This window comes from Schistocerca piceifrons, chromosome X (assembly GCF_021461385.2).
Source record: "Schistocerca piceifrons isolate TAMUIC-IGC-003096 chromosome X, iqSchPice1.1, whole genome shotgun sequence".
Classification (NCBI taxonomy): Eukaryota; Metazoa; Arthropoda; class Insecta; order Orthoptera; family Acrididae; genus Schistocerca; species Schistocerca piceifrons.
In genome coordinates this window covers 167703823-167718682 of record NC_060149.1, presented here as the reverse complement: position 1 = coordinate 167718682, position 14860 = coordinate 167703823, and the positions used below count along the sequence as shown (strand labels likewise).

General features: G+C 44.8%; 1 protein-coding gene across 1 annotated transcript in view; it reads right to left on the bottom strand.

The window, feature by feature from the left end:
• Positions 1-14860, bottom strand: part of LOC124722080 (glutamate [NMDA] receptor subunit 1) — a 350427-nt gene that overhangs the window by 276967 nt on the left and 58600 nt on the right. The window contains exon 6 of the mRNA XM_047247275.1: positions 12902-13075. Coding sequence (XP_047103231.1) covers positions 12902-13075 — 174 coding nt within the window. The remainder of the gene's footprint in view (positions 1-12901; positions 13076-14860) is intronic.

The following is a 14860-nucleotide window of genomic DNA, read 5'->3' as shown; positions in this document are numbered from 1 at the left end:
GAAACATGTTAGGGTACTGAGAAAAACGGTGTTTTACGTAACTGGCGGACCTCAAATCCCAAAAATTGTAACTGCAAACACGGCCAATACAAGGAGCCACATATCAAAAGAAGGAATGGTTCCTGTCGTTTGTGTGGCAATTACAGATGGTTGAATGCCCGCACAATCTCTGACAGATACCCCGTCCCAAACATGACTTATTTCAATAGCAATGTGGCTGACACATGTGTCTTCAGTGCTGTCGATTGCGCCAAAGTATTTTTTTCAGATTCCAGTATCTAAGAGGGACAAACTTAAAACTGCCCTTGCTACACCATTTGGAATTTCGAGCACAACACTATGCCTTTCAGTTTGTGCCGCACAAACTTGGCAGCACTTTATGCCTGGGGTCCTCCATGGGCTGTCTTTCACCTTTTGCTATACGGACAATATTGTGATCTTCTCGGAGAGCCATGAGCAATACCGCCAACATTTGTGTCAACGTTCGACAGGTTACAGAGTTTCGGCACTATGATAAATATTGATAAATGCACATTCGCCAGACAACAAGTTCAGTTTCTTGAATACACAACCTCACGTGCTGGTATTTCGTCGATGCCCGAGAGAGTGAACATTATGCAGCTGTCGCCACCAACCACCTTCAGATGTCACCAGCATGTTCTGGAATGCTTAATTACTACAGATGTCATCTGCATCACTTGGCTCCCCTTCAAAAACCTAATAACTGGCAAAAGCACTTTGGACAACCGACGCATCCAGTGGACTTCCAAAAACATAACTGATTTCAGCTCCATGAAGACTACGCTTTGCTAACACCGCATTGTTCGCATATACGGTTGCGACGGCACTCATCGCCTTACTGGTTGCTGCAAGCTAGACGGCCGTCGGTGCTGTTTTGCAGCAATGTGTTTCCTCTTCCTGGCAATCTCTGGCATTATTCTCAAAAGATCTGTCCCTGTAACAATTACGTCGGAGCGTCTTTGATAGGGAGCTGTAGGTCATCTACTTGGCCATCAAGCATTTCTGGCAGTAGCTTGAGGGATACTTTTACTGTGTTCATTGATCACAAGCCTTTATGTCAATGTTTCACAGAGTCATGGAGCTGAGCTCCCCACGTCAGTGTCGGCAGGCAGATTTCATTGAACAATTTACAACCAAAATCTGACATATCTCTGGCCAGAATAATGTCGTCACTGGCTGTTTGTCTCTGGATTGTGCGTTGATTGCAGCCCTGGTTGTTTATCGAGATTCAGATCCCTTCCTTCTTCAATGCCAGCAGAATCCACCATCAACTAGTTTGCATCTTGGACTCCCTCCTCTGCAAGTTTTCGTCAAAAGGTACCATGTGACATATCCTGCAATAGGGTTCTCCTACTTATTCTGGCTCAATAGTTCTGCCCCAGTTTTGACATTTTTCACACCTTGTCTAACCCAGGTGTTAAGGCTAGTGCTAAATTAGTGGTTGATAAGGTCGTCTGTCCCAGGCTGGATTGTCGGCAGTGGGTGAAGTGTTGCTACAAATTTCAATCTTCAAAAGTTGCTGGTCATATTTCTGTTCCTAGATCTTCTTTCCCCTACCCTTCAGGGTGATTTTCACACATCCACTTGGATATTGTTGGTCCCTTCCCCTTTATCGTGGTTTCCGCTACATAGTGACAATAATAGACAGGTTCACTAGGTGGCCTGTGGCTGTTCTGGTCACAGACATTTCTGCTCTCTCTGTCGCCTAAGCTCTGTTTACTTTTTGCTTTTCACTATTTGACAACCCTTAGATTTTTACTACCGGCAGAGGTAGGCAATTTGACTACCTTTTTTGTGCCTCGGTGTGGCTGTAGTCACATTCACCAATAATGGGATAGTAGTGCACTTACACAGTACTTTGAATGTGGACCTGATACATTACCTATGGTGGTTCTAGGCCTTCACATTGTGGTAAAAGAAGATATTGGGTGCTCTATAACCTAGCTTGTCTACAGAGAGACGTGAGGGTCCAAAGTAATTTTTTTCCTCTCCTCTATTCCTGACCTTTATTTTAGAGAATTTGAACTCTTGTTACAGAAGCTGCAATCGTATATGCAATTTCTTTCGCCGCAGAAACCCGTATGTCACGGTACAAAAACCTTTTTTATGTAGTAATGATTTACATACATGCTCTTTTGTCTGGCAGGGAGAGGGAGCTGTCAAGCCTCCACTCTCCCGATTAGATAAAGGCCGTTTTAAGGTGTTACACCATTTGGACAAGACCTTTGTCCTGGATGTAAATGGACTTTTGAGATACTGTGTCAATTGACTGATCGAAGCTGGCTTACATGGAGGAGTATTCAGGTTCTATGGTTACCCCATGGGCGCGACAAGTGCCTCAGTCAGTCTCACACTCTCCTTCTTTCCCTCTTGGAAATCTAACGATCGTTTTTCCGCGTGTCAGTAGGCAGATTTCTTGTCGCTTTACACATATTCAGGGGGCTGCAGAATTTTCTCACAGATCTCAGCCACGTAACGTGAAATTCTTCCAAACTCTGCCTTCCAAAACACAAAAATGAGGGGGGGGGGGGGGGGCTAATGTGGTGACATGAGACAATAAGATTAACACAAGTCGAAACAGTGTGAGCGTTAAAGTTTAAGACTATTTTGTGAATGCGAATGTTACCTTTGTCCCTTTGTTCTTTAATAGTCGACTTTGGGTCTGTGTCTGCATTGTATTGTGGAGTTTATACGTGTTTTAAATTGATGTGTATTAAATGTGAAAATAAAGTGTACAGCGCATTCACATCCCGCATACATCTCTTTATTGAAGACGAAATAATAAATTTTCCATAACCTCTTTTTTGTTAAAATATGAAGTACAATATCTACTGTTCCTCAGTGATGTTAGAAATTATTTCCACTTAGAGTAGCTACCTTATCCAAGTTCTCCATGCGCAACAGCTCTGTTGTAGCGACTGCCGCTGGAATTTGATGAACACGTTTGTGACGCTCTTGCGCTTTTTAAAGGAACCCGTGAAGATAACCTCTGCTCGTCTTTGGATTTTCTCTACTTTCTCTATTGGAGATGCCTTGGAAGGATAATGGACTAACGAGCAATACTCGTGAATTGGTCTAGCATCTATGTTATACCGGTACTCCACAAATCACTGTACGAACGTTACTTTGTGCCATATTCTGTTGTGCTCTACGCACATATGGGTTGGGGGCGAATGATCGTATCTGTTTCCAATACTCACCTCAGTGTCTCTTGTCTTATTCTGATGACGAAGACAGTAACACTGTTGCACAGTTCACCTTCGAATACCAGTTTCATAAAGCTAACGATCAGGGCTTTGCGAGATTACGTAGCCTTTCTTTAGAAGATTCCAAAAATCTGTAATAACCTACGACGAACATTTCCTTTGTGTCGGTACTGTCCCAAATGATTTGAAACGACACTTAGTGGTAAATTCATCGATGCTAACTTTTAAGACTGCAGTCCGTACATGAATTGCTTCAAGGCGTTAGATGGTGCTACTCTGCAAAATAGGGACCAGACGACGTTTTAGATACATTGTATTTCAGCTGTCGCCACGAGATTACACTCGGCTCAGAGAAAAAGTATTGACACCACTCAGACATTACGAATCTATCTGAAGTTCGTTCCTGTTTGAAACAGGCAGAACTCCTATCTCCTTCCAGCGAATCTTTTAAGTCACTATTAGTGCGTCTCTGAATTCGTTCATATTTATTGTCATGACTACTTGATAAGGTTTCATGATACTGGAGCAGTACTCTGGAACATGTGCCGCTAGCTTTTCGTATGCAATCTCCTTAACACATGCTCTGCACGTTCCCAGAGTCCTCCTAAAAATATAAGTATTCCATTCATATTTCCTACCGCTGATTTCACAAATTTGTGTTGCATAAAGCTTCATGTCAGGCTTAAGTATTCATATAATGTGATAGACTCCAAACGTTCACAACTAATGTTGTAAGCGGATACTGTGATATTATTCAATTTGTTTATGGTCACTATCTTACATTTACGCACATACAAAAACATTGTAAATACTATTTAACTTCTTCTGCATTTTCTTAAATTTATTTTTGAGTATGAACCCATAGTTGCTCTAAATTGCTTAAAGAATGTGTTTTTCTTGGGTATACTCTTCTTTTGTTTTGAAACAAATCTTTGTGTCATTACCTTGGGTATTATCAAGTTACATCACAATAAAAATTATGCAGACGGCAAGTTTTATTCCACACATCAGTGTAAGGAAAAAGCAACATGTAAGCAAACCAATTTTTATTTGGATGTAGCTTAATAATAGCCAAAGGGGCGAAATTATCTAATTATAAGCATTTAAATAAAGTTTACTCAGCCTCATAAGGCCAACTGAGGAGCTACTTGAGTATGAAGTAGTGGTTACAGGTTCTGAAAAGCTGATAAAGATTAGGAGAGAGATTTGCTGATCGTATGTCCCTCCATACATCTGCACCTACATCTACATGGCCACACTGCAAATCACCAAATCACACGTAAGTGCCTGACAGAGGATCATCGAACTGCATTCACAGTAATTTCTGTTAATCTACTCTTGAACAGCGGGCGGGAAAATTAATTTTTTTTTAAAATTTGTGGTAAGATCTTATGGGACCAAACTGCTAAGGCCATTGGTCCGTAAGCTTACACACTACTTAATCTAACTTAAACTAACTTACACTAAGGACAACACACACGCCCATGCCCGAGGGAGGACTCGAACCTCCGACGGAAGAAGCGTGACAAGACGCATCAGAAGAAGCTAACACATACATGTACCCGTGCGAACTCTGATTTCCCTTATGTTATTATGATGATCGATTTATATATATATATATATATATACCGGGTGATCAAAAAGTCAGTATAAATTTGAAATCTTAATAAACCACGGAATAATGTGGATGTAGAGGTAAGAATTGACACATGCTTGGAATGAAATGGGGTTTTATTATTAGAACAAAAAAAAAAAAAGAACCAAAGTATTGCTAGACGCGTGAAAGATCTCTTGTGCGCGTCGTTTGGTGATGATCGTGTGCTCAGCCGCCACTTTCGTCATGCTTGGCCTCCCAGGTCCCCAGACCTCAGTCCGTGCGATTATTGGCTTTGGTGTTACCTGAAGTCGCAAGTGTATCGTGATAGACCGACATCTCTAGGGATGCTGAAAGACAACATCCGACGCCAATGCCTCCCCATAACTCCGGACATGCTTTACAGTGCTGTTCACAACATTATGCCTCGACTAAGCTATTGTTGAGGAATGAGGGTGGACGTATTGAGGATTTCCTGTAAAGAACATAATCTTTTTTGCTTTGTATTACTTTGTTATGCTAATTATTGCTATTCTGATCAGATGAAGCGCCATCTGTCGGACATTTTTTGAGCTTTGGTATTTTTTAGGCTCTAATAAAACCCCATATCATTCCAAGCATGTGTGTCAATTTGTACCTCTCTATCTACAGTATTCCGTGATTTATTCAATTTTCAAATTTATACTGACTTTTTGATCACCCGGTATATACGAATATGGTATCTGTTCTTTCGGTGGCTCAGATGGAGTCAGTCGGCTCACAGCCGTGTTAGCGTGCGGAGCTGCTCCGCGCGCCGTCCGACGCTCCGCTCTCGGTGGTGTTTACTTCCGTGTCGCGGTGTTTGTGTATATCGAGTCCAGTACTAACGTACTCCATGGCGCACTCGTACCGCCGTGCAACGATCAAAGTAACGTTTCAGGCCGAACATCCACGACCCAGAGCTTTCGAAGTCGAACAGTTCATCCGAGAGGATCTACGTTTAAACCCCCAGGACGTAATCGGCATACACTTTTCCATCACTGGAAGTGTTGTCTACATCAAGATGTCGACGGAGGAAATTTGCACTGACATAATTCACCGTCATGGCACCGGACTAAAATTTAAACACCCTGATGGACATATGGGTGCTGTGACAGTCGCCCATGCTGGATTCGGTCTTCGGACATTGCGGGTGTTTGAGCTTCCGTTCGAGGTGCCTCAGGATGTGGTCATTGCCGCTTTCCAGCCATATTGCACCGTCTTGGGTCACGTCGCGGAGAAGTGGAAAACATTTACCACCTACCCCGTACTAAATGGCGTTCGGCAAATAAAAATTGAGCTGACGAAACATGTCCCATCGTACTTGCTGATTGGCGGTGTGAGGGCCATCGTCATGTACGATGGACAGCCACGAACATGCGCAGGATGTGGCCAGGAGGGACATGTACGTTCCGAATGCTTACACCGCCGTTTAATACAGACGCCGTTACGTGAAGAGACCCAGGCTTCGACGGTCACGTCCTTACCCATCACCTACGCCAAGGTTGCACAGGACCCCGTCGTGCCACTCCCGATTGCGCCAGCAGCATCGTCAACACCACCCGCCGCAGCACGACGCGCCGACGACACAAGCACGGCGTCGCCTCCAGTGCTCGCTTCAGGACCGTCCGGTTTGCAGACCGAAACCGATGTTCCTGTTGGAACCATGGACGTCGACCTCGGTGTCGTGCCGACGTCTGCCTTTGTCCAGACGGGTTCGGCGTCAGACGACGGGCGACCACATTCTGATTCAGAAGGCCACATCAGAAAACAGCGGTCGCCTCGCAAACACAGGAAACGACGACGAACGCCTTCCGATGACACCCTCTCTCAGACGGCCTCGCGAGATGACGACCTGATGTCTGACGGTGATCTCCCACATTGTGTCCAGTCACGCGATGTGGAAGCAACAGGCGCCCCTCCTGTGACGCCTCCTCTGCCAGCCTGGGACGTGTCCTCGCCGTTGTCAACGAATGATGACGGCGGTCCCCCTGCCACTCATGTTGAGGAATCCACAACACTCGTTCCGGACGCACGAGACCGTCAGATGTCCACGTCGTCAGCTTCCTGGGCCGATGACGTTGAAGAAGAAGTGGAACAGACTGCCATCGTGTCTGCACAGGAGTCCACCACGGCGACACTGGGGCTGGCGCCCCGCCAGTAATTATCACCACTGCGGCACCACCGGCGAGTCTCCACCTGCCGGCTACTTCTACCGCACGTTCGGCAAATACTGAGGATGGCCGTACACAGCAATATCGTATCGCCACGATGAATCTTGCCACCATTCGTGCCCCCCATAAACTGGCCATGTTCCGAGACACTATTTACTCTGCGGATGTTGATATAGCACTCTTACAAGAGGTGTTTGTGGCTGACTTCCTAGTTCCCACCGGATACAACGCACATGTTTCCCCCGCATCCGACACCGGTAGCGGCGTCGCCATCCTGCTACGCGACGGACTCCCTGCAGAGGACGTCATCTACCTCCCCACTGCGCGAGGTAAGGCCCTCACACTGTTCGGCGTTCGTATTATTAATATCTACGCTCCGTCCGGAACTGGCCGCCGTCATGACCGACAAACTTTTTTTGCCGAAAGCGTCACACACCTCTTCACAGGTCCGCAGGACGATTTGGTACTCGGTGGGGATTTTAACTCGACACAAGAGCCCGCGGACCAACTCCCGCGACATTCACCTTGTGCATCTCTCTCAGTGGTCATCGACCGTCTACGACTTATTGACACTTGGAAGAAGCTCCACGGAATTCAACAGGGCTATACATTCTACACCTCTCACTCGCCAAGCCGCATAGATCGCATCTACGTTACTCGCTCCCTTGCTGATGGCACACGTCATGCGGAAGTCTGGCCTTTGGCCTTTTCAGACCATGATGCGTCACTCTCGCCCGACAGCGAGTGTGGCATAGTCGTGGACCGTGGAAACTCAATGTCGCTCACCTGACCTCCTCAGACTGTCGCCGTATGGTCGAAGAAGCGTGGGCACGCTGCCGCCATCGTCGAGAAGCCTATGACTCCACCTTATCATGGTGGCTCTCCTGTGCAAAGCCGACCCTCAGGAAGATACTGATGAAGGAATATAAGGCGTGGCAAACTAATACCCTGCACTTCTGCTACACCATACTACGTGACTGTGCGACGATGCCTTTCTCTCCAGCACGGCAGTCGATGGTCCATCGCACGAAGGCGCAGATCTCCTCGATCATGCGGCGTTCCTTGGAAGGAACTGTAGTGCGTTCTCGTGCTTCTAATCGTATCCCTCAAGAACGTCCGTCGATGTACCACCTCCTTCAGGAAAGACAACGACGACGACGAGCTCTGGTCCAAGTGCTCACTGATGTGGAAGGGCGCCGGCACGACACCCAACAAAACATCGGTCGTGCTCCCCGTGCTCATTTTGCCGGGCTATACGCAGCCGTACCGCATTCTGCAGCACTGATCACAGAAGTCGCTCAGCTTACTACGAACACTCTTCCGGAGGATGCACTGCATGACCTCCAAGACGACGTAACCACAGATGAAGTGGTAGATGCTGTCAAGGCGGGTTCCGATAACAGATCTCCTGGACCTGACGATATACCCATCGAATTTTATAAAAGTTTTCACTATTTGTTGGCTTCCACGTGGACGGCAATCGCACAAGAGCTGATGTCACCGATGACAGTGGTCTCGAGCGCCTTTCTAGATGGCATTATTATCCCCGTAGATAAACCGCGCGCGTTATCGAGGGTCCAGGACTATCGACCAACTACTTTGCTCAACAGCGACATCAAAATATTCACACGGCTATTGGCGTCGCGACTCAAGAAGGTCGCACGTTACGTCACATCCTGCGACCAGACGTCCCTAGGAGGCGACAACAACATCCGTACGGCCCTTTGCCGTTACAGAGACATGATAGCATTGGCGCATTATCAAGGTCTCCCTGTCGCCTTGGCTTCACTGGACTTTAGCCAGGCTTTCGACCGTGTTGACCACTTCTATTTGCGGACAGTTCTTGAGCATATGGGATTTCCTGGCGGTATTGTCACAGTGGTTATGCGCCTGTTGAGTAGTGCAACCTCTAAAATCATGTACAATGGTCGCCTCACACCGCCCCTGGTCATCGCACGATCTGTACGACAAGGCTGCCCTCTCTCCACGATTTTATATGCTTTCGCCTTGGAACCCCTGCTCCAGGACATGCGCCAACGTTTGGAAGGTATGACTGTGCACGGCCACCGTTTTTGTTGTACAGCCTACGCAGACGACATAGTACTATATCTGCGCAGTGAAGATGAAGTACGAGCAGCACTGACATGGGTAGCGACTTACGGCGAAGCGTCGGGGAGCTACCTCAACGTGTCAAAATCAAAGGTCCTGCTCATTGGTGAGGACTTGCCGGAGAGATGCGTTGCCCCCCTTAGTGTCGCCGCCACCATACGATGTCTTGGACTTGATTTCGCAGCAGATCTGCGCCGCTCAGCGACTATCAATGGTAGAAGCTTGCTACAGAGGATCAGAGCAACTCTCGCAGATCACCGGCTACGAGCTCTCGACGTTATCCAACGCGCGCAATACGTGAACATGTATCATGCTTCCCGTATACCACACGTGGCTCGAGTACTACCAGTACCAAATCTCCTGGCCCGACGACTGTTAATCGCTTTCGGCTCCTTCGTCAGCTCGGGGATGTTATTCAAGGTGCAATATGAACCCCTTGCACTGCCACGAGATCGTGGCGGGGTGGGACTCATCCACGTGCTGACTCGTGTCAAGGCACTTTACGTCAGCTCCCAACTAAAACTTTGGCATCGTTGCCCGCAGAGCCTTACTAGCCTCCTGCTTCACACCTTTGCGCCGGCCTCCTTGTCCGCCCCAGCACTGGTATCGACCATTCCAACCCCTTTTATTACATCCAACGATTTTTCCTGGAGTTCAGTTATGTCTACCGGTCCTTACCACTTACGCGTTTATACCTCACGAAAACAGTCTCCGAATTGTTACAACAGTGCCGCCCGTCCAATCCCATCGAACGTAAGTATCCACAGTACGTGTGGCGACACATATGGAAGGCAATCCATGCACGTTTTCTCGAATCAGACGTTCAATCAGAGTGGTACAACACCGTGAATGGCAAACAAGTTAACCGAGAGCGTCTGCACCGCATCCATCTCGCCGATTCATCCCTCTGCACCCACTGTGGAGTGGATGACACGGATGTCCACCGGTTCCATTGTGGCACAGCGTTCGACGTCTAGACACTTGCGGGGGATTTTGGCGTTTCTTACTCGACAGACACCAGCTCAGATCGACGTCCGCATGCTTTTGTACCCCGATAAGACTTTCCACCCCTCCGCCAAAACTCACTCTGTGAACTGGATCTGTGGCCACACGATCCGCTATCATTTTACTTCTGGCGACAAGTCTATGCTAGTATATTGGACTTATGTCAACGAACGACACTGCGTCCTGATACGCAACCCACGCTATAAGCAACATTTTTCCAATTTCTTACGGAGCACCTTCGATGACCCACCTCGTAGCTGGAACGTCCAAGCCCTGAGAAGCTGAAAACTGTATTAACAGAACCGAACTGAATAGATCTGCTACCCAGAACCCACGCCTACGCAACGAGAAGACACGTTTGGACGAGCTGGCCTGCTGTAGGCGGAGACACTTCAGGCGCTCCTGTAAGAACTGGTCTTTAACTACAAGTCGCACGACGACCTTATATATATATATATATATATATATATATATATATATATATATATAAAACTTTTCCTTATTTATTCCTCATAATTTCTTCTTAAAGGAAAATGAAATTTGATTTTGGCTTTGAGAAACGTTTTTTTTTTGTTCCAAAAGATTACTTCTTCGCCATCAAGACGAAAGAGACTAATTTTCGTTTACTGCAAGGAGAAACCAGTATAAATGGAGTATTTGTTTTCTTTTTAAACAAAAAAAATGACAGGTTCAGATACTTATAGTCTGGGTATTAAAAAAAGTGGTAATCGTTAAAAAAAAAAGATGGATAGAGCGTCTGCCATGTAAGCAGGAGATCTCGGGTTCGAGTCCCGGTCGGGGCACACATTTTCATCTGTCCCCCCCCCCCACCCCCCAAAAAAAGATGGATAGAGCGTCTGCCATGCAAGCAGGAGATCCCGGGTTCGAGTCCCGGTCGAGGCACACATTTTCATCTGTCCCCGTTGACATATGTCAACGTCTGTGAGCAGCTAAGGGTTGTAATTTCATAGTAAGAAACGTCTTTGTTTTAACGATGTCCACCCGAAATCACGTTTCATGTTTGTGAAACTCTTTCCCCTATTTCTCGATAGTAAAAACCATGCTGCCCTTCTTTGAACTTTCACGATGTATTCCGTCAATACTACTCGTATCTGCTAAGGAGCCCAGACCGCGCAGCAGTACTCCAAAAGAGGACGGACAACCGTAGCGTAGGCATCTCTTTAGCAGATCTGTTGCACCTTCTAAGTGTTCTGCCAATCAAACGCAGTCTTTGGTTTGCCTTCCTCAAAACGTTTTTTGTGTGTATCCTTCCCAATTTAAGTTGTTCGTAATTGTAATTCATAGGTGCTTAGTTGAATTTATGGCCTTTAGATTTGATTAATTTATCGTGTAAACGCAGTTTAACGAATTCGTTTAAGCACTCATGTGGATGATTGTTTGAGGTCAGTTGTCAATTTTTACACCATCAAGTATCTAATCTAAATCGTTTTGCAGTTGGTTTTGATCTTCTGATTACTTTACTAGACGATAAACAAGAGCATCACCTGCGAATAACCTAAGACGGCTGCTCAGATGGTCTTCTAAATCGTTTATTAGATAAGGAACAACAGAGGGCCTTCAACGCTACCTTGGGGAACGTCAGAAATCACTTCGGCAAAGCGTCGGGGAATGTACGCTGACAGAAACGGGAAGTGTTACACCATGAACGCTAGCAAACTAATAATAGAGTATTTCCATTCCTGTTGTATATTATCATTGCAAATTCAACCTTATGCTAACTTATATTCAATACATAGGAAAAAACATCACTACAGATGAAGAATGGCGGCTATTGGCCCTTTATAGCCTTATTTCAACTTTTTAGGTGGACATCACAACACAGCATGCACAGAGAACGTGGACGCCATCTTCTAGCCACCTGTCGGATATGCGTGGTGAGTATAAGGCAGTCTTATGAGATACTTGGGGGACATAAACAGGGTATATTTACAGTGGCATATCACTTCGATAACAGTGCAAACGTGACTGACGATAAAGCCTTAGTTGCTTCAAAACCGAGAGCAAATCAGTGGAAACTATAGTGGAAGAAAAGTGGTCAGAGAGTAGCTTCTGTTCCCGATAACGAAATATTATGCAGCTGGCGTCCCCTATTTCCAGTGCTATGGAAGCAACACCATTACCTTTCCGATTAGGAGGCTGCGTCAACCTCTCGGGTTCTCGCAGCCAACAATGCAGTACGGATATTGTACACAAAACCTTCTGCATGTGATCTAAAAAGAGAAAGAAGGGAGGACGATGGATGTATTGGAAATAAAGCACACATTGGGATTGGACAGTTATCGGGAAGAAAATGCGCAGTGTTATCTGCAAACAAACCATCGTGGTTCTTGGGTTAAGTGATTTAAGGATAGCATGGAGAACTTACATCAGGACGCGGATGGGTGTACGGGGTCTCCTCTTGAATGCTAAGCAGTGTATGAAGATAACTAGCTGGCTTTCAGATGTCGTTGCTTGCGATATTAGTGATGAATCTCTACTGCCGCACTGCACAATTACTAAGAACTAATACTAAAGCGATGTTAATGCAATAAGTTAGGGATCAGCTACCTCACATTGACAGTTTGTACATATCTGTTGTTAAACTACAAAATTAAATTCGGCGCCGAAAATTTTAACCATTTTCATCGTGAGATCTAATATTACATTTTTTCCTGTGGATAAGTAAATTACAACTATCAGCACTTGACGTGTTTACATTTTGTGCAGTAATGTTACGTATACACCATGCCATAAATAGTCAACTTAAAACTCACATACTATCCTTAATGTGATCTGTTTCTACTGTAGCATTCACTAGTTTTAGCCCTAGTGTACCCATTGGGACGTTTGGAGCTTCAAGTGCTTGTTCTGTCACAATCCAGACGTAGTTAACTTCCATCATGTTTAGTAACTCAGCATCACGAAACACCACTTCAGAATCCTGTTTGCTGTAACAGAAACAATTTTATTAATTCTAAGAAAAATAAACGAACGTTGCTAATCGTAAAATTTTAGATAGTTAACTCTAATAATATAAATTGCATTTATTTTCTGGCATGTGTACCTTTTTTTCTGTAGTATCATGCTGTCATTGCCAACATGTGTTTTTAAAACTGCTCTGAAAATTGTATCAGAGTAAGAATTCAGCTGAAATTGATGATTAGCGATTTCAGTTTCTCAACCAGAATTAAGATTTTTCTCTCACGTTTGCTAATTAGCAACTGAGTTATGCATATGAAAATGAATATACTTTTGTAAACATTATGCAAATTTATGCACCATTCAGTTGCTTTCCAACTTCAACAAATATAATTTTTAAGAGAAGAAAGAAACTGTAGCTATTAGAACACTTTAGACAATCAATAGGATGAGATATCTGTCACGAAATGCACATTTAAAAAGTTTTTCTTATTTACGAAAACAAGGAAAGACGATTAGGGTTTATTGTCGTTTCGACGACAGTCATTAAAGACGGAGCACAAGCTAGGAGACCATCCAGAAATTTTCCTTACGCGATTCTGGGAAATCACGGGAAAAATTATCTGGATGGGCATATAGGGATTTTAAGCACCGAATTCCTGAATGCGAGTCCAGTGTTTTATTCTCTATTAAGGAAACATATTGTTTTAATATTTCATCTCATATGTAAAAAATATATAACTAACGATGACATCATCAAAATACTGTACGCAGGGTGATTTCTTCCACCGTGTACAAACTCAAGGGATTGATCGATGAGAGGATACGAACAGAAAAGATCTAATGATTCCAGTATGATTCAAGGTCTAATGAACTTATGTCCGTAAATGCATGATTTCCATGCTAGAGACCATTTATTCAATCATACTTTTTTTACAGAAACTGCGGTCTAATCCGCGCTGTACCATACAGCCACAGTTACAGTATGCATGGTTCCCTTCTAGAGGTCGCTACTGTTCCTCATACGTCGTGCCCTAGCGCCCTCTCCTATCATATTAATTGGTAACGTTGTGTCCGATTCCGATTCACTTCTCTTGCTGACTCACCTTGTAGTGGATGTGATACAGCGCAATTCCAGATATAAGTTCATTAGACTTTTTTGTTCCGTATCCCCTCATCGATTAATCCCTAGAGTTTGTACACGGTGGAAAAAATCACTCTGTAGAAGAGTATTGTACTTGTAAGACATACAATGTATTCTAGAGTAAAAAGTTTGGCAGAACAATTTTACAGGAGATTACAGGAAGTGACAAATACCGTTAAATAACAGCAGTTTATGTTGATGAGATATGCGCATAAGGTAATAAAAACAACTTCTGCGTCTAAATTCTGCAAGCCACATTACAGTCTATCCCGGAGAATACTTCAGGTATCACAATAATTTCTTATCCAATACAAGGAAAATAGTTTACACAATATAACTTGACAATAAGTATACAGGGCGGTTCCGCTGCCTCTATCGCCGTCGTTTTAGACAAACCGATGTTCTATCAGGCCTTCGAAACCTACGCGAGAGATTTTCATATTCTCTTGATCGCTACGTGCAAACCATTAGTCCAACAGAAAAAATGAGCAGGAACTGAGACAAATAGCGCAAATCATCTCTGAAACAGCTTTTCCAGGTTGAACCCCATTATATGCTGCTTCAGGGTGGTCGTGGTTCTGAGGAAACTCACGCAGGTAAAGTGCTTTCACACAGAATTGGTGCACAAAGCAAACTCATTGTTTTTGCCTCAAAGTTGCTCACTCAAACT